The sequence below is a fragment of the Centroberyx gerrardi genome, chromosome 14 (assembly GCF_048128805.1).
Source record: "Centroberyx gerrardi isolate f3 chromosome 14, fCenGer3.hap1.cur.20231027, whole genome shotgun sequence".
NCBI lineage: Eukaryota > Metazoa > Chordata > Actinopteri > Beryciformes > Berycidae > Centroberyx > Centroberyx gerrardi.
In genome coordinates, this window is record NC_136010.1 from 17730141 (window position 1) to 17755310 (window position 25170).

At 40.8% G+C, this 25170-nt stretch overlaps 3 protein-coding genes across 6 annotated transcripts in view; 2 read left to right on the forward strand and 1 right to left on the reverse strand.

Moving 5' to 3' along the window:
- The first annotated feature begins 313 nt into the window (after positions 1-313).
- LOC139908050 (6-phosphofructo-2-kinase/fructose-2,6-bisphosphatase 2-like) lies at positions 314-12291 on the forward strand. 3 transcript variants are annotated; one of them, XM_071894624.2, is made up of 16 exons: positions 314-419; positions 1015-1211; positions 3361-3486; positions 3986-4082; positions 4359-4425; positions 4529-4603; positions 4771-4827; positions 4948-5072; positions 6003-6210; positions 6963-7109; positions 7206-7310; positions 8078-8207; positions 8796-8858; positions 8964-9028; positions 9990-10190; positions 10769-12291. In XM_071894624.2, the coding sequence occupies exons 2-16, from the start codon at positions 1136-1138 to the stop codon at positions 10820-10822; spliced, it is 1596 nt and encodes a 531-aa protein (XP_071750725.1). In that variant the 5' UTR covers positions 314-419; positions 1015-1135; the 3' UTR covers positions 10823-12291. The 3 variants fall into 3 exon arrangements, with proteins under 3 accessions (XP_071750725.1, XP_071750726.1, XP_071750727.1); XM_071894625.2 differs by having other exon boundaries at positions 334-419; positions 1018-1211; XM_071894626.2 differs by lacking the exon at positions 314-419 and having other exon boundaries at positions 999-1211.
- Positions 12292-14789: 2498 nt separating this feature from the next.
- Positions 14790-22363, forward strand: LOC139907994 (complement receptor type 2). Its single transcript, XM_071894544.2, has 14 exons — positions 14790-14887; positions 14972-15169; positions 16842-16941; positions 17026-17099; positions 18158-18370; positions 18526-18714; positions 19432-19602; positions 19819-20019; positions 20271-20462; positions 21066-21162; positions 21280-21353; positions 21454-21633; positions 21740-21916; positions 22048-22363. The coding sequence occupies exons 1-14, from the start codon at positions 14827-14829 to the stop codon at positions 22062-22064; spliced, it is 1944 nt and encodes a 647-aa protein (XP_071750645.1). The 5' UTR covers positions 14790-14826; the 3' UTR covers positions 22065-22363.
- Positions 22364-22529: 166 nt separating this feature from the next.
- The window catches only part of scube3 (signal peptide, CUB domain, EGF-like 3), a 64330-nt gene continuing 61689 nt past the window's right edge, over positions 22530-25170 (reverse strand). For both annotated transcript variants that reach the window (XM_071894542.2, XM_071894541.2), the window contains one exon: positions 22530-25158. In XM_071894542.2, the coding sequence (XP_071750643.1) occupies positions 25006-25158 (153 nt within the window). In that variant the 3' untranslated portion in view covers positions 22530-25005. The remainder of the gene's footprint in view (positions 25159-25170) is intronic.

Sequence of the window (25170 nt, forward strand, 5' to 3'; positions counted from 1 at the left end):
TCAACTATAAAGCCTGATAAAGTCACCATAACCTCACTATTGTGTACCACAAACTCATTTTAAGTCCCCATAGGAATATTATAGTGATTTTCTGTTAGGGTTGTGCATTTTTGGCATTGATGGTTTGAAAAATTCATTGGTATTTTCATTTACTTTAATATATATTTTATTTTTGCTTTAGTAGGCCTAATGCGGAAAAAAAAAAAAAAAAGTCAAAAAAGGTTTTATTTTGAAATATTTTGCCGGAAGTACCATTTGTTATTCCGCTAGCTTGACACTGCTGAGCTTCCTGCAGCAGACGCCGGGGAGGAGCTAAAACAACCGTGAAGAAGAAGACGTCTCCTCCGGCCGCGAAAGCCAGCGGATAGCGTTGTCTGAAAGAAAAAAAACGAATTGCACCGGCACCTGCTGTCGTTTTGGTAAGTTAATGCATTTTGGTTTAGCATCCTTACGCTGCAGTCACGTCCTTTCTCATCGAGACAAGAGACATTTCCCGTTTTAGGAGAAAAGAGAGAAGTGATGAACAAAATGTGATAGTTGCTCTGCAGGCCAACATTCTGCGTCGCTCTGTGTGACAGGATGACACAGAGTGGCACAAGTTTTGCTCCATTAGAACAGATGCATGTGATGTGAGAATAACATTTACACGCGATAGTGGCCGAAAGGGTGATAAAGGCAAATTGTTTAATTGTTTCTACCTCATTACTTTGCCATTTTGACCTAGTTTGCTTGCACGCGAACGAAAAATCACTAGAATATTCCTCTATACTCCTATAGGGACTTAAAGTGTGTTTCTGGTACTGTGAGATTACAGTGATCTTATAACATTTCTTGGTACTTTTATCTCTTATGTGGTGTCACTATAATTTGCCTATTTGTCTAGTGTTCTTATATTTGATCATGAATTGAATGTGAGCATGAGTCGGCATCCTGCTGCACACACACACCGTCTGCCTGCTGCCCGCTGTATTATCAGGCCGTGTCTGATGTGATACAGCAGAGTCATGTCTTTAGCAGAGAGATGCTGCTGACCTCAGCCTGCCGTTGACCCGAGCTCGTCGTCCCCCGGCCGGCCGTGACAGGACAGCAGGACAGCAGGACAGGAGGACAGCAGGAGCACCGGGAGCCGGTCACCATGGCCCTCAGCCAGCACCGGACCACTGCAGCCTCAGACGGCCCCGCTGAGGCCAAGAGGACCGAGAAGAAATGCTGTAAGTGTTGTGTGTTTGTTTCTCCTCTGTGCTCTGCTCTGCCCTTCAGGTGAAATGTTAACTCACTGTCTGAGCTCTTAACCTCTTCTTCATTAATTATTGATCTTCTGCACCCTAACCATTGCATTATTTTACTCTATTGGCTTTAAATAAAGAAAGGTCAAGATACGGTTCCAGCAGGCACTGATTGAGCAACGTCCTCCTTTTGATGCAACATAACACAAAGGCGTGTCCTTAGTCACCCATCTGCAATCTTGTGTATTGTGTACATTGTGTGTGGGTGTGTATGTAGAGGCAGGTCGTACACACACAGTTTAGAGGATATAATGACTCAGCATTCAGTGTGAGCCAGTGGAAGCACCAGTGAGCTCAGTTTAACTTTAACTTGACAGTCCACTTAGAGCCGTGGTCATCAGCCTTTTTGTCTTGTGACTCCTTAAAACAAAGTGATGCCTACTCACGACCTCCGTCACAGGTGTGCAGACGCAGAGCGGTGAACAGTTCAGCCAAAGAATGACTTTCCCTTCTCAGGTTGTTTGATTAATTCTGCCCTACAAAACTAAAGGGCATTAACTGTGCAAACATTACTTCATTTCTCTTCATCTACATCTTCATCTCCTGTCCTGACAAACATATTATTGGCACTGAAGTGGATCATTTTGTTTAGTAGCACCTATGGGTCTAATTTTTGTTAAAATGAAACTTGAACTTGAGTCATAACTTTTGACCTTTGAAAAACACAAGAAATAGTTACTGCTGTTTAGAGCAGACTTATCAGAAGAGGCCTAAACTACTCAGTATATCACAAGAAAAAAGCAAACATTTTAGACAAAAGCAGAAAAAATAGACATGATAATAAATTTGGACAGTAGAAATGTTTTTTTCCTATCCTATAAATCATCTTGCGACCCTCCAAAAATGATCTCAGGACCCCGACCTCCAGGTTGAGAAGAACCAGTGACTTAGAGCAGTGGTTCTCAAGGTGGGGTCCGGGGACCACCAGGGGTCCTTGAGGGGGTTCCAGAGGGTCCCCAGCAAATTGATGAATTGTTAAACTTCACCATTATTTCATTCACAAGAAGTTAACACAATTAGAGAATGCAGAAGAATTACTGTTTTGATCATAGTTTCACTGTTATCTCTCTACCTGCAGTACAGGTAGTCTTGGAATTCTGGACAAAATTATATCTAGCAATAAAAATATTCTCAGATTTGGGTCCGAGAGACAAAATCTCATCAAATGGGGGTCTGTGGCCCTAATGAGGACTAAATTAGGGTCCTTGATATGAAAAAGGTTGAGAATCACTGACTTAGAGGAATCTTGACTCAGGAATGGGAGGTGGATCCAAAACAATGCCATACAAATATTTGTACAGGAGAGTATTCCTGCCTGTTGGCTCTCCAGGTTGCAGCCATCTGTAGAATGTGAAGTCAAGCCTGGTCTTGCCAGGTGCTTCATTTTGATGGATTTGTTTGCCCTGAACTGAGGACGGCCTTCTGTGGACACTGAAAGAAAAAAAATTCCAGTTATATTTTCCATTCCATGTTCGAGCCGACAAGGTTACAGCGGATTAGCAAACCTGGTTGCTAAGCAGCAGGTCTCTGAGAAACATTAACCAGCAGTGAGGAGGTGCGGGTGGCATGATGGAAATGTCAAACTAAACTTTAACCAGCTTCTAGGTTGAATGATGCTGCATACGTGACATTAGATTATTCCACAACCCTGCCTCTTGATGCGAGTGTGTCTGTGTGTGTGTGTGTGTGTGTGTGTGACCAAATGTCCTCCATAGAAAGAAAAAGAAAAAATGTCCTCCAAAGTGAAGGCATTTTATCAGCCCCTTCATTACAAATGGCATTTTAGTGGCAGGTATAGAATTCATAGTATTCTGTTACATCACCACACGGCCATCTTGGTAGGAAAATAGCAGGTGATTGTAATAAATTAACAGGTGATTACAATCAGATGAAAAACACAGCCAATGAGCTGTGTGTATTGTAAAGCGTCGTAAATGCATGTGAGGGAATACTATGAATTGGGGTTAGTGTAAAGGTCGAGTGAGGGGCGTGGATGTAGGGCATAAAATGTCCTTGTAAATATAATAATCTAAATGCATGTGTGTGTTGTTCGTGTTCAAATGTTGATCTGCAGCTTGGGCCTCCTACATGACCAACTCTCCAACTGTGATTGTGATGATCGGCTTGCCTGCCAGGGGGAAAACCTACATGTCCAAGAAGCTGACACGCTACCTCAACTGGATCGGAGTGCCAACCAAGGGTCAGTACAGAGCCAACACATGTACATTGCACCTTTTGATCTGTTCCTGGAAGATAAACGCATAAAACACACATTTAAGATTGAATTCAGTCCCTCCTTGAGCCCTGTAAAATATTCAATTATAGTAGAATTAGAAGAGAAAGTATTTTCCTATTTTTGGAATCTCATGGGACAGTCCCATGTATTAAAAGCAGAGGTGAACCTGCAGGTAACTTGAAACGAAAATGGGTCACACCACGATGCCTTACTCATCCATGAGTAGTGGAAATGTTATGCTTCAGGCAACGGTGTGTTAATTTATAATTAGATGTCACCGCCGCCTATCACAAGGCTCCATTTTAATAGCTGTAGGTTAACGTTGTTGTCACTTAAACAGAATGCTGAAGAACCGGTTCAGGCTGACACTGTTCAGATAAAGGTCATTGACTCGACTGTAGCAGCACATACAGTCATTCCTTTCATTGCCTCGCGCTGACTGTTTCCCTTTGTTCTCTTGCAGTATTTAACCTTGGGGTTTATAGGAGAGAAGCGGTGAAGTCATACAAGTCCTATGACTTCTTCAGGCATGACAATAAGGAAGCCATGAAAATTAGAAAGTGAGTGCGTCTCTCTTTATTAATCTCCTGTGGCAAAATCTGTATGACTCGGTGCAGGCGGGCCCAATAAAAACCTGGTGATATTTACAAAGCACACAGCTAGATCCAGACAAACCAGCAGCCTGATAAGGTTTCATATAGCGAGTCAACTGCCACCTTTTGCTTGTATGGCATTTGTTTAGCAAATGTTTGCCACAGTAGGCTATATTTCATCACAGTACAGTATTTCATTTGAATAGCTGCAATACTTTTTCCTTCTTGCCTGTGTTTCTGCAGACAGTGCGCTCTGGTGGCGCTGCAGGATGTCAAGGCCTATCTGAATGAGGAGGGAGGCCAGATCGCTGTAAGGACACACAACATATTTAACAGCACCTCTGTGTGTGTGCTCTGTTAACAGATATCAAGTGTGATTTAATTCCGTCTGAATCTCCCATGTTGTCTCGCAGGTTTTTGACGCCACCAACACCACCAGAGAAAGGAGGGAACTCATCCTTAATTTTGCAGTGGATAATGCTTATAAGGTTAGAAATAGAGTGAAGATTTTCATGTAATTATCATATAATTTTAGCTAAATCAATGTCCTGATTGTCCTATTTTCACAAAAATTGGTGACTTATTAACTAACTACTTATTACTTACTTATTAACTTAACTAATTACTAATTAAGAATGTCTTTGTTTTTTTGCAGGTGTTTTTTGTAGAGTCAGTATGTGACGATCCAGATGTCATCGCTGCAAATATCCTGGTAAATGAAGCATAATGGCTTGCCATCTTAATTACGAGCACACTGTGGCCCTCATACTGGTGGAAGTGCACACCGTGACGCTGTAGTGAATCTTCTCTACGTTTCCTCTCTTTTGCAAAGGATGTGAAGGTGTCCAGCCCAGATTACCCAGAGAGAGACAGAGAGAGCGTCATGGAGGATTTTCTGAAGAGAATAGAATGTTATAAAGTGACGTACAAACCTCTAGATCCAGACGAGCATGACAAGTAAGAGACTGTTTCTTTAAGGACAGTACCAGTATTCTTTGAATCCTACGTTTTTGCCTTGATAGGATTTCATACTTCTAACCGTTGTTCACACCCATGAAAATCACAACTTTTGATGAAAATGCCTTGCTCAACCTCTGTGGTTTGACTTTTTCCAAGAAATGGTTCCACTCCTCAACGGACGCAAGGGACAAATAGATATTAACCAATCCAATACTAATCAAAGCAAGAATCTTATGGGCTTCGCTGTCAAAATACTGGTGTCGTTCTTTAAAGGTTGTTAAACCCCCATGTTTCTTGGCAGTTCATCCACAAGAACATGCACTTCCAGGATTTGCCCAGCAGGTGGAAACAGGAGATAATTTCAAGTACAGATGTTTATTCTCAGCTATTTCCTGAAATCTGATCTGCAGAGCTGATATTCGGTAAATCCAATGTGGGAGTGAATAAAAAAAACACTAAGAATGTATCTGCTTTCCAAAATCTAAGTCATGCAGTGCTGGGAAAAACTCTCACTTCTTAAACAGTTGACTCAGTTGCAGATAGTTGATTTTGGTTTCTTTAACAAATAATTCATAACAGTTACGGGCATAAAACGTCATTAAAAGTCGGCTTTGAATAAATATAGTAACACTAATAGGCCTAAGTCTGTATACTTTACTTTGGATCTGGGCCAGTAGAGAAGAAGAATAGTTGTTCATCTTCTTAGTGGCCTCTATTCAGGCCTTGTTACTGTTTTGAGCTGGATCTCTGTAAGCTGCTGATACAGAATGTCCTCAAGCATTTGATATGGGGAATGTCAAGATTTTTAAACCATACCAAACAGTGCAAGATATCCCTTTCCTACCCTAGAGTAATTTTTGAGTGACTTTCAGATAATGACGTTGAGATATACTATCAACTGACTTTCTGTTGCCCTCTGACCCACAGGAACCTGTCCTTCATCCAGGTCATCAACGTTGGCCGTCGCTTCTTGGTCAACAGGGTGCAGGACTACATCCAGAGCAAGATCGTCTACTACCTCATGAACATCCACGTACACTCCCACTCCATCTATCTGTGTCGGCACGGAGAGAGCCATCACAATGTGGAGGGTCGCATCGGGGGAGACGCTGAACTGTCTGACAGAGGGAAGCAGGTGGATTGACACTTCATCCTCACTCTTGTATTTTTAGTCTTTGCGAGGACGGGAACACCTCCAGAAAGTCTCAAATAATAGCATGTCTATATGGCAAATAAAATACACTACCAGTCAAAAGTTTGGACACACCTGATTGAATGTACTCTGTTTTTCATTATCTTAACTGGTGAAGTTGATCCTATGTATGAATTTTTTTCCAAAGCCTTTGCCTTTCCATCAAGGCAAAGGGTGGCTACTTTAAAGAATCTAAAATATAAGATAGTTTTGATTTGTTTAACACTTTTTTGGTCACTGCATCATTCAATTTGTGTTATTTAATCCTTACTATACTTTTATCCTAAAATGTGAAAAATAGTAGAAATAAAGAAAAATGTGGTGTGTCCAAACTTTTGTCTGGTAGTGTATACATGATGTAAGTGGCACGTCTTCCAACAGTATAGCAAAAAGAAGCTTTTACACTGAAATGATTTTACAAGTGATAAACTATCCAAAACAAAATGAAGGAAATGCAGCCGATGCAAGTTTTCTGGCATAGATCCAGACAGAGAAACACCTGCTTCAACAAAAGCCTGTCTGTAACAAGCATCAGACACTTTCTATTGTTGAAAAAATAAATGCCTGGGCCATTACTGGAAGAATTATTTCAGTTCAACCACTGTGTAGGCTATTACTTCACTTTCAGTATTTATGTGTTACTCATTGTAAGACTCTTCACGCTCCAGAAGTCTCTTATATATCGTCTTTGTCAGTTTGCAGCGGCGCTGAAGGGTTTTGCGGAGGAGCACCGTCTGTCAGACCTGAAGGTTTGGACCAGTCAGCTGAGACGCACCATTCAGACGGCAGAGGAGCTGGGAGTGCCCTACGAACAGTGGAAGATCCTTAATGAAATAGATGCTGTATGTCCTCTGCTGTATCTCAGGAACAACACACACACAGAGAGCACACATTACAGGTTTTTGAGTGTTTTTGTTCTTATTTTTTTGTCATTTCAGGGTGTGTGTGAAGAGATGACCTATAAGATGATAGAGGAGACATACCCAGAGGAATTTGCCATGAGGGACCAGGACAAGTATCACTACCGCTACCCAGGTGGAGAGGTAAAAGGTCTCTCTTTCCTCCAAAGCAGAGATAAGGACTCAAATCACGTGACTTGGACTCGAGTCAGACTCGAGTCACAATTTGAATAGCTTGAGACTTGACTTGATGCATGAAGAGAAGACTTGACTTGACTTGACTTGGGTTCTGGTGACTTGGGACTTGACTTTGACTTGTACTCTGATGACTACAAAAGGTTTCCAAAAGTCTTAATAAAAGATCTTGTGTTTGTGTAAATTACTTTGTATGGAATGATTGAATTTATTTTATATATATTAAAGTTGAAAACTGATTTATAGAAATCAAACTCATGATGAACTTTTTATCCTATTAAAACCATATTGGATTGAAAAGTCCTAGATATTTTGTTTTCTTTAAGATATTAAATTGATACTGGACTCTTGATTTTGTTCTGACTTGACTTGGTGTTCTACATTTAGACTTGAGACTTGACTTGAGACTTGTGCCTCAAGACTTAAAACTGGCTTGGGACTCGAGCAAAGTTGACTCAGTCACACCTCTGCTCCAAAGTGATGTTTGACCCCAATTGTATCACTGGTGGGAGCTGCCAGTAGTACTAGGTGTTTGTTTTATTTGTTTTCCGACTTACGTATTTGACTTTGTTGGGTCTGTGTTATGTTTTTAGGCCTTATACCGTGTTGTTTTTTTGTATTCGCTTTGCTGCCAAAAAGATTTCCCCATTAGGGCGATTGAATTGAACCCAACTCTGGACCATGTGACTCAGTGTGTACCTCTCCTCTCTCTGTAGTCCTACCAGGACCTGGTTCAGCGGCTGGAGCCAGTTATCATGGAGCTGGAGAGACAGGGCAACGTGCTAGTCATCTGTCATCAGGCTGTCATGCGCTGTTTGCTTGCGTATTTCCTGGACAAGAGCGCAGGTTAATTCACAAACGGAAACACGCACATGCCTAGACAAACACGTACACATTATGACAGACATGTGCCATTCAGAGTGCGTGAATGACAAGTTTGTGCCTGCACTCGTTTCACACTAAAAAACATGTAGAAACAAATGTGGAAGTAGAAACAAAGTGACAGAAATATACGGATCCTGAATAATGACTGGGTGGTTAGAGTGGAAAATGTTCCTCAAAGTCGAAGCCTGAAATAAACATGGCTAGACATGTTTTTCCTCAGTCAAGAAGGTTAGGAAAGGAAGTGGGCTCTGGTACGTCATCGCTTTTAAAGGCAAAACCACAGTCTGAAGACTTTGCCGACTGTTACCCACCATTAAATGGGTGCACCTCAGACCGACCGTGTATCCCACTGCATCCTCGATGTTGGGAAAAGAAGTGTTGCAGTCTCAACACATCAGATACCTGATAATGAATATACTATACCATATGCTTTACAGCTGCTGTATGCACTGTCTTGGGATGAGACACAGACAACATGAGTGGATTTCTTTTGGAAACTTACTACTGTACAGTAAGACTCACAAGTAATTGTTATTTCTGTTGCCACAGATGACCTGCCCTACTTGAAGTGCCCCCTGCACACTGTCCTCAAACTTACCCCTGTGGCTTATGGTAAGCCATAGAAATGCCCTGTTCATGAGTCAAATACGTATTTTATTCCTTCGTCCTCCTCCATCTTGAATTGTGACTCTCCTTTTCCATCTCTCCCTCTGCCAGGCTGTAAAGTGGACATGTTTGACTTGAAGGTGGAGGCTGTCAACACTCACAGGGACAGGCCATTAGTAAGTTTGTGACCGTGTTATGATTTTGTGTGATGTACTTACTCTTTTCCGTTTTCTCTGAAGTTGTCATTGTCCAGCCCGTCCAAGGAAACTTTGCCGTGTTCGTCCATATGTGAACTCTAAATGAGTCAGTGAATGCAGCCAGTGACTCGAAGGGACGCTCCTGAAGGGTCAGTTCAGCCACCGCTGTTTGAGCGGCTGACAGCAGCAGAGCCTGACCGCACATACTGATCTGACCAGGTCTAATTAGAAGCCTTCAAATTCAAAAAGGCACATTGCTGTTGCCTATTCAGCTTTTTAGCAGCTGGACAGCCAGACTTCTCTCAAAACTTCTAGACTTGTCTTCCTTTTGCGTCGATGGCTGTGCAATTATGCAGCATTCATCACAGAGAACATTTTGCGTGGGATTGAAGGCTGGCACAATCTCCTTTTTAGAAATGAGACAAGCAGCTCCTTAATTCGCTCAGCCATCTGTGTGCACTGTTATATTATTCTATAAAATACTATAATTAATATTTCAGTTCGCAGAGGACTTTAAGCTGAATATAAAAAGTAAATAAATGAAATGACTAGAAATGAATTCCAGTGAATGTTATTAGTGCATGGAAAAAAGAAGAAAAGAAAATAAGTTGATGTTTTGTCCAGCGATGTCTTGTGGCGCCTGTGGTCTATCTATCAGTTCCCTATCTGTTCCCTGTTTGTACAGTTTGTCCTGATTAATGCCTAGTGTGTTCACCACGTCCTAGACAGTGTGGGTGGAAACGCATAAACACATTTTACTGAGAAGCCTTTTGTTAAATGGGGTGAGAATGTGTGTGGTGAGACCAACCATGACAATGCCTTTAAATTTACGATTGTTTGTACACACATACACACATATGCGCTCTCACTGTCACAGAGCTACACGGACGAACACGTATTAATTCCCACGCACCTTCTCTGTCCCCTCTTCACTAACCAGGATCAAGTCCGACCAGATGCTGTGCCGACGACCTTCCTGCGACGGAACAGCTTCACTCCGCTGTCCAGTCAAGACCAGGTTAAGCGGCCTCGCCTCTACAGCGTAGGAAACCCTCCGCAGACCCGCTTGTCCCAAGCCCCCTCTCTACCCAGCATGCAGTTCTCTGAGGCGTCTGAGGGGGCAGAGTTCCTGCAAAGCCAGGTCAGTGTTATGTATGCTTTGTTTCCAGAAAAAAGCAGTGTTAAAAATAAAAGCTCCAAAGCCCTTTTCCATGAAAAAAAAAGAAAAATAATGAAAATCTTAAAAAGGAGAAGCAATAAAATATAATAATGGACACAAAACTGTTCGAAAGCAATTCCATACAAATCGGTATGAATAAGTTCGTAAAAGTGAAGTTTGAAAGTGGAATTCAAAGAAGATATTGATTTAGTTAACAAATTCTCTTCATACAGGTTACTCCAGAGATTAGGGCCCTGATGCAAAAAGTCAGTGACGTTCTGCTTTCAGTCCAGATTCTTGGGACCAAAAAAGGACTAGTTCTCATGGTTATCTCCCTGCCTATGATGTTGCTCACAAATTGACTGTTATCGAATCTAAAGTGCTTCTAAAAGTGGAAAGGGAGGAGGAGGAATGTTTCAGTTTGGCCAGTGACTGCACACATATTTGCCCAATATTTGCTCAAGACAGTCAAAACAAATTCTTCCTTCCCTGTCTAGTTTCATCTGATGTCTTTGATAAAGCTATTTCCTCTCTCTCTCCCACTCCTGTGTGTCCCGCAGGACTCCCTGAACGGTTTCAGTCCAGCAGAGGCAGACGACTGCGTTCGTAGTTAAAGAGGCGTTAGAAGATAAATGTTTACGTTCCTCTTTTCTCTCATCTGGAACATCTGTACTGTCCATTTCCAGTCCCTCGTCCCCCTGTCCTAGCTGTCTCTCCCCGGCCTCAGATGGAGCGATCACCAATGCTCAGGACCAGCGACGTGAAATTCAGCCAGCTTCACCCATTAGATTAATAAGCACTGTATGAAACACCACATTCTTTCCACAGATAACTTCTGAATGTGGTATTTGTAGGGTCCTGTATGTGTTCTCTCTTTGGTTTTTATTGTTGTCAATTAGATAGATTTTGTGTGTGTGTGTGCATGCACATGCCTTTGCACAACAGTCTTCAATCAATATTGAATTTGCTTCAAACTAAAATCTGGGTTTTTGAAAAGATCAGTTCGGTATGGGGGGAATCAATGATTCAGTCCAGATTTGGAATGTAAAGATTTGTAATAAGATGACTAGGAAAACCCATCCAGTAGTTATTAGCACACTCCACATACTGTACTATTATATACTGTGTTAGTTGTAGAACATGTTGATTGTAAATTGTATACCTCATATTGAAAGATGCTGCCTTCAGTTTAGTATAAGGGAGTGCCTCTCTTGAAGGAAACCATGTGCAGCCTTAGTTTGTCCCCAAATTGCTTCTTTGAGTGACAGATTTGTACATTCCCAATACATGTGCATACATTATCCGGTGGACTGATGAGATGAAAATAGTAATAATAATAATAATAACAATAATGATTTTAATTTGAAGTGTAATAAATTGCAACTCAATTCGCAATTTAGATTCCCAGTGGATCACCTTCTCATGAATGTGAGCAGACAAAAGCTGTAAAAAAGCAGTGAATGTTTGTTCCAGCGCTATAAAAATGTAGCAGCTATATCTATACTTGCCTCAGTGACAAATTTTCCATTTGTTCTTCTCAATGATGCCTATCTGTGTATTTTGACTTCTGCTGTAGTAACGTAACTGTATTCGACATCACACTGTGTGATCATTTTAATGCTGATGACATTTAAACTGCGCAAGAATAACGTAGATTAATATTTCGCACACAATCAAAATGATTGAGTGTTTAACAGCATTGAATATTTTGTACATGTTTTGAGTTCTTTTTAATGCTTTACAGTTTCCTCAGAAGAAAAGGCTAAGCAGTCATGGGTCCTTCTGATGCAGTAAAGATATGTAACCTTGATAATCTCCATCCATCTTGATAACATCCATTCCACATGTCTTATGTTTTTTTTTCTTCTTGATGAGTGATGTTAAAATCAGCGATTTTGAGAAGTGCCTTTATTTTAAGAAATATAAGGCTGTGACAATAGCAATCAAGAGTATTAAAAATATTTTGGCATATACAGGGTATGAGCTGAACTGAATGATTGGCAATACATTTGGATGTCTTAACAAAGCTTTAATATTATTGCACACTGTACTGTACATGGTTCAATAAAAATGTAAATTTTGAGGTGTTTTTATAATGTGCTATTTCTCTATTTCTCAGAGTGTTAAGATTGTTTTGACTCTAGAGTAGGCTTTGGTTTGGTGTGGCAGTCGTGTGGCCAAACAATTTGCACACATTGGGAGTAGTCTTCCTGTTTGCCAAACTCCAGATCCCTCAGACCGAGGCCAAGAGGGCACGCCACACACACACGTGAAGAACAGCCACACACTGGAAAGTTGTAAAGTAGGAGTTATTATTTTTGCTGTGCTTACTGAATTATATTTATAAAATGATGTAACATGCTTTTAGTGAAGTCTGTAAACACAATTTAATTTTATAAGTTGCACAGTGAGTCATCAGTGAAGTGGAAGAGTGCAGGGTCAAATAATCAGTTTGATTTCTGAGAATTTAATGGTGTCCTGTTGACATCAATAATGGTCTTTGAGTGAGTGGACTCAGATAAAAAGCTTTGATTAATTCCCCTCCTGATAACAGACAGTAAAATAACAAATGCAGATAATTTAAAAGGGAACGATGTACAAATGTGTGTCATTGTTACTTGGTGAAAAATGTTTTAGAATAAAAGCTGCATAGAAATCGAACCATTTTATGTAATTATGCACTGCAGAAAACAATGCTTTAGCTGTCATTCACAGAGATAGTTATATAAAGAGCTCAGTACACAATTCCATGGTATCTCATTAAAGTCCATCTAACTCTGACACATGGTGGAGGTGGTTTTACTCCACACCCTAATGATGTAGCAGTCCTGTCTGAGACAAAGCCAAATGTCAACCACAGACCTCAAGTGATGCATGCCGTCCTGGCCTGATAAGCACTTGGATTTAGTGTTGAAACTTCTGGGATGCACAGTCATGAATGCCACCACACCCTCTAAAGGTGATATGGTGTGACTCAAAACCATGTTTGGTAAAATATCATATAAAACTGATCATGATCATGAGACTCTACACGCAACATCCTCTTTCAAACCTCAACTGCTGCTTCTCGCATTAGACTGATTCTGAATGGGTTTTGTGGCACCATGTTATGGATACCATAGTGTTCGATTAGTCTCCCAAATCACCATCCGATCCTTTTCGTTGTGCATCTGCCCCAGGTATTACCTACCTAGTCAAGAGCTTTCCTAGTTACACAGGGAAGAAAATACAAAAGGTTTCTCAATGTGCAACTATTGAAGATAGACAAGAGACTGCGCAAATTGTGTGAAAATGCAAATTTACCATTAAATTTAAGTTCAAATGTATCTACACTTCGTAGCCATTGGAGGTCTGGGGCCCCAGGTATGGTATCAATTCAGCTTAGTTTGGTTAGAATAACATTAAAAGCAGGGGTGGGTAGTAACGGATTACAAGTAACGCACATGAGTAAAAAAAAGTAGTTTTTTTTAAGGAACGAGTACTTTTAGTTCCTTTTTTTAAACTGTACTTCTACTCTTTACTCGAGTATATTTTTGAGCCAGTAATCTACTTTTTACTTCACTACATTTGCCATTTATACCTTTGTTACAACTAGTCTGCTGTAAATGCGGGGATTGAGTGTAGGGGGGGAGAGCGCGCGAGGAGCATCTCTACTGCAGATGCCAAGCTGCCAGCTGCCTTGACCACGATGCGATGATGACGGAGCAAAACCCAGAACAAGAGGCAGCTTCCAACAAATGGGTATCCCCAAATGAAAAATGTGAATGGAAAGAAGTTTTCATTCTCTAGTTGATTGACTGAGGTCTTGGTACAGGGAGTAATACTACAGAACAGAAAATCTGAGTTTTAATTAATTGTATTGTATTCGGTATCTACTGCATTTTGGGGCTGTAATAGGTTTGGTTACTTTGATAATGTCTGTAAATACTAGAGTTAAACAGACTTATATTCTGTTTTATAAAGGGCTAAGAAAGTGCTGTTTTTTCATTATTTTGCACTGGCCCGCACACCCTAAAAAATATTAAAATGGAAAGTAACTTGTACTTTGAGTAATTTATTAACCAGGTACTTTTTTACTTTTACTTGAGTAGGAGTCATTTTTTATGGGAGTAATTGTACTTTTACTTGAGTATAGATTTTCAGTACTCTACCCACCACTGATTAAAAGTAACAAATTAAGTAGACCTAATGATATGATTACCATTCTTATATTTTAGGCACACGATAAGGTATCCTATTACTACTTTGCTAGTGACCGCATTTCTTACACTGATCACCCGAAGAGCGGTAAGATAAAACAGGCATATAATAACCAGTCTGAAGGGCATTTTTACAGCAGTATTTCCCCTGTGCAGGATGTTCAACCTCCGCACCCTAGTATTATTGCAAAAGTGCCCATTTACAGATTTGCGCCATTGTCTCAGTCCGAGTCTGTGCACGCCACTGCTTGTATCTTGTTTCCATGCCAACCCTGTCTTGATGATTTTATTTCAATCAGCTGGTCTCTTATGGGCTGCTCCCGTTTTGCCACCCCTCCTCTATAAATTGCTTCACCCATGCCTCCTGTGGGCATTTGCAATCTCCCTTTGAGGATTTGTTTACGCACAGATTTACACTGATGACAAACATGATGAATGGGTGGAATATCGTGTTTTTATTGTTTGCCTTGCATGCTTCAGGTAAATGAAAAATCAACATCTCGCACTTGTGACTGCTTTGATACTTTAACTAGCCTAATGATAATTACTGATTTTCCAAAATAGCCCAAGTGTCAAGGGAATGTGCCAGGCCATCGGCATATATGTACACCGAACTGGACAAGAAATACACGGCGAGACAGAAGTTCAGCCACGGAGAAAAGGTTTACTATGACTGCGCCGAGGGCTTCACTGCATCCAGAGGCAGCCGCGCTGTGCAGTGTCTCAATGGCAAATGGACAGCTTTGACACTGAAATGCGAAAGTAAGTACTAAGCATAATATTACCCGGTCCAGGATTAAAAAGGGTGAAATATTGTGAAGTTGAGTAAATCTTCTCTCAAAAGTTAGAGCGTCTAGGAGAGCGTGAAGGAGAGGGTCTCAAAGTTACTCCAAGTACAAACAGTGAAGATGGGTGTTAACAGCAGCATCTGCAGCCCCCTAGCGGCCATGTTGGAAGACAACTGCCTCGTCTGACCTGGTGCTGCCAACAGCTGCAACCACAGTAAGCTGTTGTTGTGACAGTGTGGTTGGCTGTTCCAGTAAAACGGGGGGGGGGGAATAAATCATTGTGTAGACTTCCAAATATCAAGGAGAAACAACAAAACAACTATAAAAAGAAGACAACAACTGGGCCACAATCTCTCGCAAAGACGTCAAGGCAGGCCGCAATCAAGGTCTGCTCAGAGCATTTCACATCTGGTGGCGGGTTATTTAAAAAAATAAATAAGTAAGACTTGCTAGGCTATACCAAGTTGGAGTCAAAAAGAAATCTTACTAAACTTTAGAGAAAGAAATGTCAATGTTTGCGAGCATGCACAACAACATTGCATAGCAAAGCAAAAGAAGTGTCAGTTTACACAGCTGTAAATTAATTAACTTAGCTAGGTCACTTAGCCTTACATTTTTGTAAGACAGCAAGGTTTTATTTGTGTGAAAGGCAAATGGGTACAAAATCACTTGTGTTTATTTTTAATGTACATTTCATGATAACGTTTTTCATGTAGGTTCACCTGTAGGCCTTTTTTAAAGATGAGCTGCAGGTCTTCCATTATAACTTGCAGTGGCCCCTATGTCCTGTCGGACTAGAACTTAGCTTTATGGCACTTACTCTCGTTCTCTCCTGACTAGATCCTTACTTGTGTTGTATTAAAATCTCATGTGTACAGTCTTGTTTTTTCTTGCTTTAAGGCTTGCTCATCTTTGGCAGCAGAAACTAAGTAAATGCATAGTAATAGTTCTGGGGAGCTGATTTTTAGTGAATTTTCCTTATGTCCCTATAATGAGTAGTAGAGCCCCACAGTCCATATTTAGTCTGTTGATCCTACTGAGGGATTTGCACATCCAGTAATACATTCTTTTTTTATTTATGAAATGGGCTGCAACCAAATATTGAACAACACATGGAAAATTTAAAGATGTAGTAGAAACAGAAGAGCAACTTGTTACTTGGAAAGACTGCCGTATGTAAAGCCCATTTGTGTACAGTCAAATACAAACTAGTACTGGCGAGTTGAAACCAAGGCTAGAACAGTTTGAACCCAACATGAGACTGTACTCAAATAATGGAAAACCATTTGTGATTACTGATCCCAGTCAGGGTCGGTTACAGAACGGCACTCCTAGAGCTGATAGGGGTTCAGTACCTTGCTCAAGGACACTTCAACAGGGCAGATACTTGCTTGGATGCTTGAACCTGGGCCTCCCAGCAGAAGTACAGTCTCCCTGTAAATTTCGTAATTGACACATTTTCATAATGACTCCCCTCAGGTCCCTCTCGCAAAACCCACTAAGGTTGGTTGGCAAATAGGCTTTGCAGCAGCCTCTGTGGGTTGTTTTGCAACTCTGTGTAAAATAAAGACTTCTCTGTCTTCTACTTGGCAAGGCACATTTCACTCATGATTCCTGCCCTGATGTACTCCCTCTCTTTTCAATAGAGAAATCATGTGGAAATGCTGGGGATCTACTCAATGGGCAGTTAATATACGAGGGGAACTCGGTCCTCGGGGACAAAGTTTATGCAGTATGCAACGACGGGTAAGTTGTGTCTGAGGAGGTAATCTAAAACTTGGTCAGAATAACCTTCTGAATTTGTGTTTGACTTTATCTCTGTGTTTGCAGATACACTCTGAAAGGAACAAAGTATATGATATGCAAAAGCACTGGCTGGACTGGTGAATTCCCCTTGTGTGAAGGTGGGCAGCAGTTCCCCTGGCATAGCATTAACACTGGCTTATTATGTTTAACCCAGAATTATTGTTTACTCCCTATGGTTGGCAGTACATGTGAGGGGTAATTTCAGTGGGCGGTATTCTGTTTCTTCAAGGGTGAGTAGGTAAATACCACTTGAACTTAACACAGCGTGAAGGTGAAAGATGAGCGTACTTGGCAAAACAAGTTGCAGTAAATGTTTTTGTTTCCACTATCAGTAAAATATTTTACAGTCCTAATAAAAACACAAATCAAATTGACTTGTAAAGTGCATTTAACAAAACTAGTTTGTTACAAGGTGCAAAAAGACAAATTTAATCTAACAAGAAAAAAAACCCCAATACAACTTTAATGTATGAGGACAAAGATTGCCTGTGCTGACTCACATGGTGATGTTTTGCAGATGCAATAAAGCAGTTTAATTTTCAATATTGATAGTGTAATAAATCTGGATAATTTTCCTCTGTCAAAGCCCCTGTCTGACGAGGCATTACCCTTCTGCTTGTACTGTACATCTCTCCAAGAAGTTGACAGAAGTGGCAGGAGTTCTCAGGCGTTGTGGATTTGGGGGAATTTTAATGAAAAGTTTGTCTGACAGCAGGCTCATACCATTTCTTGATGCTTTGACAGTGTAATATGCCCACAAAGTACGTCCAGTCTGTCGGCCTATCCAGGATTAGCCAGCCCCATAATATACACAATCTAATGTATTAAGTGGCGTATTCTGTAGTTCGTTAAGGTCTGCCGCTGTATAACAGACGAGCACAGGCTTGACTGAGTGCAGTCCTGCTGTAGAGACCTTCACATGGTCACAGTCAGTGGCAGGCAGTCATTACCAAAGAATGGTAATGATGCAGTAAACAAAGGTAATTTGCCTTAGCATTGGGCATGAATGCTTTTGATTCTGGTGTTTTTGAAGAATGATATGCCACTTTATCCCATAAGTCATGCAAACTTCAAATAATAGCAGCACATGAAAACATCCAATACATTAAGTTATTTACAGATTATATGATGTCCTAACTGCTCTTTATACAAACAGAAGGTGGTGCAGTGGCTGCTGCAGAAGCCACCTGCTCCAACCCTGCAGTGACTAATGGAGTGAAGAGCAGTGGGGATGCTGCAGTGCACCAGGTGGGAGACTCTGTGACTTTCACCTGCAACCAGGGTTTCCAGCTGGATGGATCGCAGCAGGTCACCTGTGGCCCTGGTGGCCAGTGGCAGCCTCAGCTCCCTCTGTGTCTGCCCTCTAATGGTGAGGTCGAGCATGACGACTGCTCCTATCATGCTGCATATGAACAGTCTAGGATTAAGTTTATAGTGTTGAGGCTATGAAATGCACAGGATATTTGAAAACTAAAATAATTGCATCAAACTCTAACATTGCCTTTTCTGTCTCTTCCCCAACAGACATCACATGTGATAAGCCCAAGGCACATCCTCAAAATAAATTTACAGTGATCACTGGATTAAAACCCGTTTATAAGCATGGAGACTCTCTGTCCTTCTCCTGTAACCGGCCTTACAGGCTGAATGGATCAGCCACTGCTACATGTGGGCTTAATGGAAAATGGACCCCGCCTCTTCCAAAGTGCACATGTGAGTGTGTGTGTGTGTATATAGACATTTGTCATGTGGAGTTGTAGATTACTATCTTTTGGATCATAAACATTTCTCATTTCAGGGTTATTGTAGGTCTCAAAAGTGCTTAATTTCCTTTTCCATCTTCTTGATTGGCTTGCCATGATTATATTTTATGGTCTTATTACAGTATTGAAGCTCAAAGACGCTACAGATTTGCTGATGTTACTGTGACATTACGGCGTGCTTGCAAAAAATGACTTATTACAAATATTGGACCAAGTGATCTGCTTAACTTTTGCATTTGGTCCAATTTGAGATTTCCAAGCTCGTTTCCCTGTAGAAAATCATCTTGTAGACTGTTAAATTGGGTGTTAGAAGCAGACAGAAGGGGAATAATGTAATAAACTGATGGAGAGCAGCTCACAAGGGTGACACAATATTATCAGAGTTTGAGAATGATAAAATTCTACCTCGTTTACCCTTATTAAACATGGAAAGAACAATATTGTTTTCCATCACTGAGGTGTTTGGTCACTATTTTTCCTCACAACTACCCATACTAACCATGAAAGTAAAAATGAGTCTCCTGTTAATTTAAAAATGCATATCCCTTTCATTATGCTAATAAAATTAAGCAAATTAATGCTGGGTTTGTACAATGTAAAGCCATACAATACGTTAATTTTCATCTACTGGGTTGTAATGGGTGTTTTTATTCTTGATCTCTTGTAGGGCCCAAGTGCCCAGAGCTGAAGATAGCTCATGGCGCACTTTCAAACAAGCGCAGTAGGATTAACTCGGTCGTTATTGTGAGATGCCTCAGGGGATACCGCCAAGAAGGCCCCAGCAGGGTCATCTGTTTAAAGGATGGGAAGTGGACTGCGATTCCTGAATGTGTATCGGGTAAGAATTTTAAGGTTTTGGGGTCATTTGTGTATGACATCTGCATTTCAGTTCTGTACACTTGCATGGACTTCAAATTTGTAGGCATTCATGAATTTTCATTTGCTTTACTTGCCTTTTACTGAAGTAAATCTTGTCTGTGAGCATGTCTGCAAACGGCATCTATAGTTTTTGAAAAATAGGTTGTAGACACAAATGTAATTTTGATCTCTGCAGAGAAAGGGGCAGAAACCACCTGCTCCAACCCTGCAGTAGCTAATGGAGTGAAGAGCAGTGGAGATGCTGCAGTGCACCGGGTGGGGCAGACTGTGACTTTCACCTGCAACCAGGGTTTCCAGCTGGATGGATCCCAGCAGGTCACCTGTGGCCCTGGTGGCCAGTGGCAGCCTCAGCTCCCTCGGTGTCTGCCCTCTAGTGGTGAGTCACTCGACAATGAAGGAGAGTTCATTTTTCCAGCTCAATTCTTCGCTTGTGTTTTGGCAATATGGCAAATTCCAGTCAGTTCAGATAAGAGTAGTGCGGGGGGTGGGAGAGTAAAGGTTGGTATATCTAAACTGACTCTTGCCTCTATGTAAAAGGTAATTTGGCATGTTGGATTATGGAATAGGGCTTAGTTTGGAGGTCAGACTTCAAATAACAAATGATTAAAATGCCAATCTGTTTACTAGGTACGTGTGGTGTGCCAGTAACCATCAACAAATCCAACGCCCACCTCGCTGACAGCTACATTACAATGACATCTTTCTCGTCTGGGGACCAAGTCCGTTACATGTGTGAAGTTGGATACGCTCAAGTAGGGGGCAGCGGGTACCGCAGGTGTAACAATGGACAATGGACACCGTTGCTGATGAGATGTGAACGTAAGAACTTTTTGTATGTTTTTGTGCAATGCTTTATTTGAACAGCAGCATCGTTAGAAATGCTGATGTCTATTACTAATGTTTTTAGGTCTGAGATCTTTGAATTCCATAGTGAATGTCATGCATCTGCAGAAAGTTAAGTGTTAATCATAGCAATATTACCAGAGAGGACATCTTGTTGTGATTAGTGTAGTGTGACAGTGATGTAGTATCGCCATAGTAACCATAATCAAAGTTATGGCTTTTTAAGGTATCATGGCGCTTTTTACACACTTAATTGACAGGTGTACTGTCATGTTTTCTTCAATGCAATGCACATACATGCATATTAAAAATAATACATTTTATTCCTTGTGTCAGAATGTCCAGTAAACCTCTGTTTGAGCTTGGCTGGATCTACCCTTTCAGACATGTACTGAACATTATGCTTTATAACAAGTCTGTCATGGTTATATTGAGTGTTGAATATCTAAGGATTAAAATGTTCTCAGGTGCAGCATCCTCTTTATCTGTGGGAGGCAGCTTGATTATGTGTTTTTAGTAGTTTTGTTTACTGTTGTAAATTAAACTTTTTTTTTTTTTTTTTTTTTCCCATCCCCAAAGGGAAGTCATGCGGTTCTGCAGGAGAGATTATTAACGGAGAGTTTATGTACACTGGAGCAGAGTTTGGAGACACTGCTAGGGCTCTCTGTGATGAGGGGTGAGGAAATGCTGTAAATTTCCTAATGCTGTGCTGCTTGCTTACATATGGTTATTCTTTTGCATTAATTTATCCTGTGTGCAAATGAAAATGATTCTTTATCCACCTTGTCACCAGATATCGGCTTGTAGGACAGGGAAGGAGAACCTGTATGAGTGACGGCTGGGATGGGCGTGTTCCCACATGTGAAGGTGTCGTAGACTATCATCATAAGCAAGTGATGTCAGGTGGCTTTTTAATATTCCTTAATCCCTTTTAGTCATGCCAAAACTACCTTAATGTGTCTTCCAGCTGTACAGTGTGCGGATCCCCCTGAAGTGGCAAACTCTCAGAGAACAGGCACGCAGGACGCGCCTTACGTATACAACAGTGTGGTTGGCTATCGGTGCCAAGTGGGGACGCTTATTGGACAAAGAGAGATATGGTGTACCAAGGATGGGACATGGAGCTCACCTCCTCCTGAGTGCAAAGGTCCCACATGCTATTGTTGACAGATCATTCTTTACAAAGCCTTTTCTACATTTGAAACTAGTAGAATGAAAACTGAAGATTGCCTGATGTGAATATCTCATTACAGAAATGATATGCCCCCCTCCAAACGTGTCCAACGCCTCCTGGATGTGGAAGAGCACACCGTATCAATATAGGGACATCGTGTCGTTCGAGTGTGGCTGGGGCTATGAGATGGTCGGCACAAGCAGTGTGACCTGCGGCGCCAATGGTGAATGGATCCCTGCTCTTCCCAAATGCATATGTAAGTAATCAACTCTTGCTCTACGTGTGAATTGTTTTATTACATCTTCATAACACACTGGTAAAATGTTTACCTAGATTACTTCTGACAGCTGTTTTCATGCAGATTATCACCTGTTTTCTTTTTTTCAGCACGTGGCATGTACTGAAGGATCTAAAACATGATTATTTAGATGAGATGTGTAACTACAGTGCCCAGTCCAGGCTATTCAGACCATTCAAGTGCACAATTTCAGGAGAAAAGCGTCTGGGCTCAAGGCTGAAAAACAAATGGTCTATTTTAAGCTAAGCTAAACAATGTCTCTGCTGTCTAAAATAAATAATTGTCTTTTAAATTTGCCTTTGTTGATGCACTTCTGGATAAATTCTGTATGGCTCTAACATGCTAATGCTGAAACTTGTGATATATGAACTTGTTATACAGACATTAATAAATGTTTGAAATTAAGCTGAAGTACAGTATGTTTATTTTGATAAGTGTTTTGGGCAGTAACAAGTACAAACTTGTTTCATTCACCTCTGTACATAGTTTTTACAGTCGATAATGTTATGTGTATCATCTCTATAGACTAAAACGGTGAGTGAGCATTCATGAACAAACAAGCTACAAGAAATTAAGAACACCAATTCCATTCATTTAAAAAGACAATACAAAATCCAGACATTTCTTTACATGAGCAATAACAATTCAAGTGCAAATATCATTATCAACTCTATGATACATCATAGCAAACTCTTGTTAAAAAGGCAACAATTCAAAACAAAAACATTGATCAGGTTGCAGGAGGGAACTAATTACGGTGGGAGGGGAATGTTTGTGTTGGCAGGGTGAACACACTGGGATGTTGCTCTTCACATCTAAAAGCAGATGGGAGACTAGATCTAAACCATCAGTGACTTACTGGCAGTATGACTGGATTTTTGAGAACATGAGGGGGGGGAAAGTTGGGAGTTTTAAATGAGACGTGTATTGAATTTGAAACTGATGAGGTCTTCATGGCTTGGCCCACTGTTGCCTTCTAGTTTGACAATGTGGTCAAAATCCCTTTGTCATCCTAAAATTCAGGCGCTTGCAACTAAAGGTAGTGTACGGTACACAATTTGAAGTATTTTTATTTACATAACAAGTGGGAAAAATATCCTCCCAGGGAAATTCATTAGATATTGAGCAGTGACTAATTTTAATTTTCTTTGAAGAGTTGAATATACAGGATAAGGATTAGGCTTTATCATTGTCATTAGCTCATTGACAATGCAATTGTCTGTAACAATTTGATTGCAGTGGTGGTGAGATGAACTATTTGAAGATTTGGTAGATCCTAACTTGGAGCAAAGTGGTAGATTTTGAGTACATTAATTTACCCTGTTTTGGTCACTGTGTTTTTGAAATTTACAGCAAAGAATATTTTCTAGACATGACAAATATTCCATTTTTACTACACACTGACAGACTCAAACAATGTTTTTAGTATTTCTCTGGATAAGAGAGCAGTAACACATTGAAACATAAAGCAATCCTCCTTAGTGTACATTTTCTGCCTATAGTGACTGATAAATATTTGTAACTAAGAGTCGAGTCTTGACAAGGGAAGCCCTTGTGTACTGCGAAATGTAACTGCCGTGGCGAGGGAGTGACATTCTTGGAGACACAAAACACATTTCACAAGCATTGTTTATGGGTAACTACAGGGTGTAACCAAAATTAAGGAGTGTTACTTTTAATTCATTGCACTTGTACTATAAAAGGAAGGATGACGGGCTCTAGATCTAGTGCACAAAACAACTTGGCCTGCCCTCTTGAGCAGTCTTTGGAAGAGCTGGTTTTATTGGGACAGGACAAAATCTGACTGGGGTGTTTGGAGGGGGGGCTGGGTGTCTTTGGATTAGAGATGGGTGGGAGATCCAAGGGCAGAAAGTGATTTTTGGGGTCCTGCTCAAGCAAATTGGGATTAAAGAATTCAACCCTCGTCTAATTTATTTTCATTATTTACAAGATTGAAATAAAAACATTATAAAACTGGTAGTCCACAGAGACAGGCAATGTGAGATTATCAACTTACTGTGTATAAGAAGCAGAGTTGTATTTCATATTCTGATCTTCCTTTTTCTTTTAAACCTATAGACTATTAGTGTGGTGGAAGTCAGGATACATCAGAAAGACAATATGAGATTGAAGAATTAAAGTGACCTTTTAAAAGAAGCAGCAAACATTATGTCCCTCAAAGACATTTCTCTCTCTCTCAGAGGCATGTTCCACAAAGACACTTTATCTCATTTCTGTGGCTCTCACAATTACAGGCTTGTAATTCATCTCCAAAATGTCCATCATGTTCTGGAATGATAAACTACCTTTCATTTGCTTTGTTAAGTTAACTTGGAAGAAGAATGACAGAAAATATCCGAAGAAGGCTGGAAAACACCTGTACAGTCTGGACAGAAGGAAGAAAACGTAGATTAACTGTTTTAACAGTAACACCCTAGGAAATTGCTCTAAGAGCTCAAATATAGTAAGGCTTTGAATGACCTGGAATGCAGCTGCGATGTGACATGAACAACTGCTCCTCCTGGAGGACGGCACACAGACACTGAAGATGGAGTCAAGGTTACACAACACTTACAACAGTCATACTTATGGTAGGAGTGGAGCGGGAACTCGGACCGCTCATTTAAGCAAATGCAATAACTAGCTCTAGCTCAAACCACACACGACAAACATCACTCCTACTGTCTGAAATAGATGCTTCTATTGGCTTCTGTGGTTTAATCACACAGGACAATAGAAACACAAACCCACACACACTCTACATCCCCACTCGCTGCTCAAGCTAGGGACTGCAGACCCGTGTTTAAGGGAAATTGAAAAGACTTAAAACACAGATGAAGTTCAATATTTGTTAAGTCTGCATAGTGAACTGTTTGTTGTCAAAGCCCATGGAAAAGAAAAGAGAGTAAAACGTAACTATAGTTTGTTTTGTGTTTTAAGTCCTGTGAGAGTTAAGGGATGTGGCCTGTAAGGGGGGGAGGGGAGGAGGAGGAGGAGGAGGAGGAGGAGGGGTCACGATCTGGTGCTTCACAGGCTGTTCGACCTTTTTACTTGTATGGTCGCAGGAAAGCGGAGACTTTGCTGCTTATGAGACGTATGAAGGAGCGGGGAAGCATCTCGTTGGACTCCCGAGTGGTGTACTTAAAGTAGTTGTTTGGGTGGGCCAGCACATCAAAGAGAGTCTTAATCAGTTTTTTATCCTGTCAGGAAGA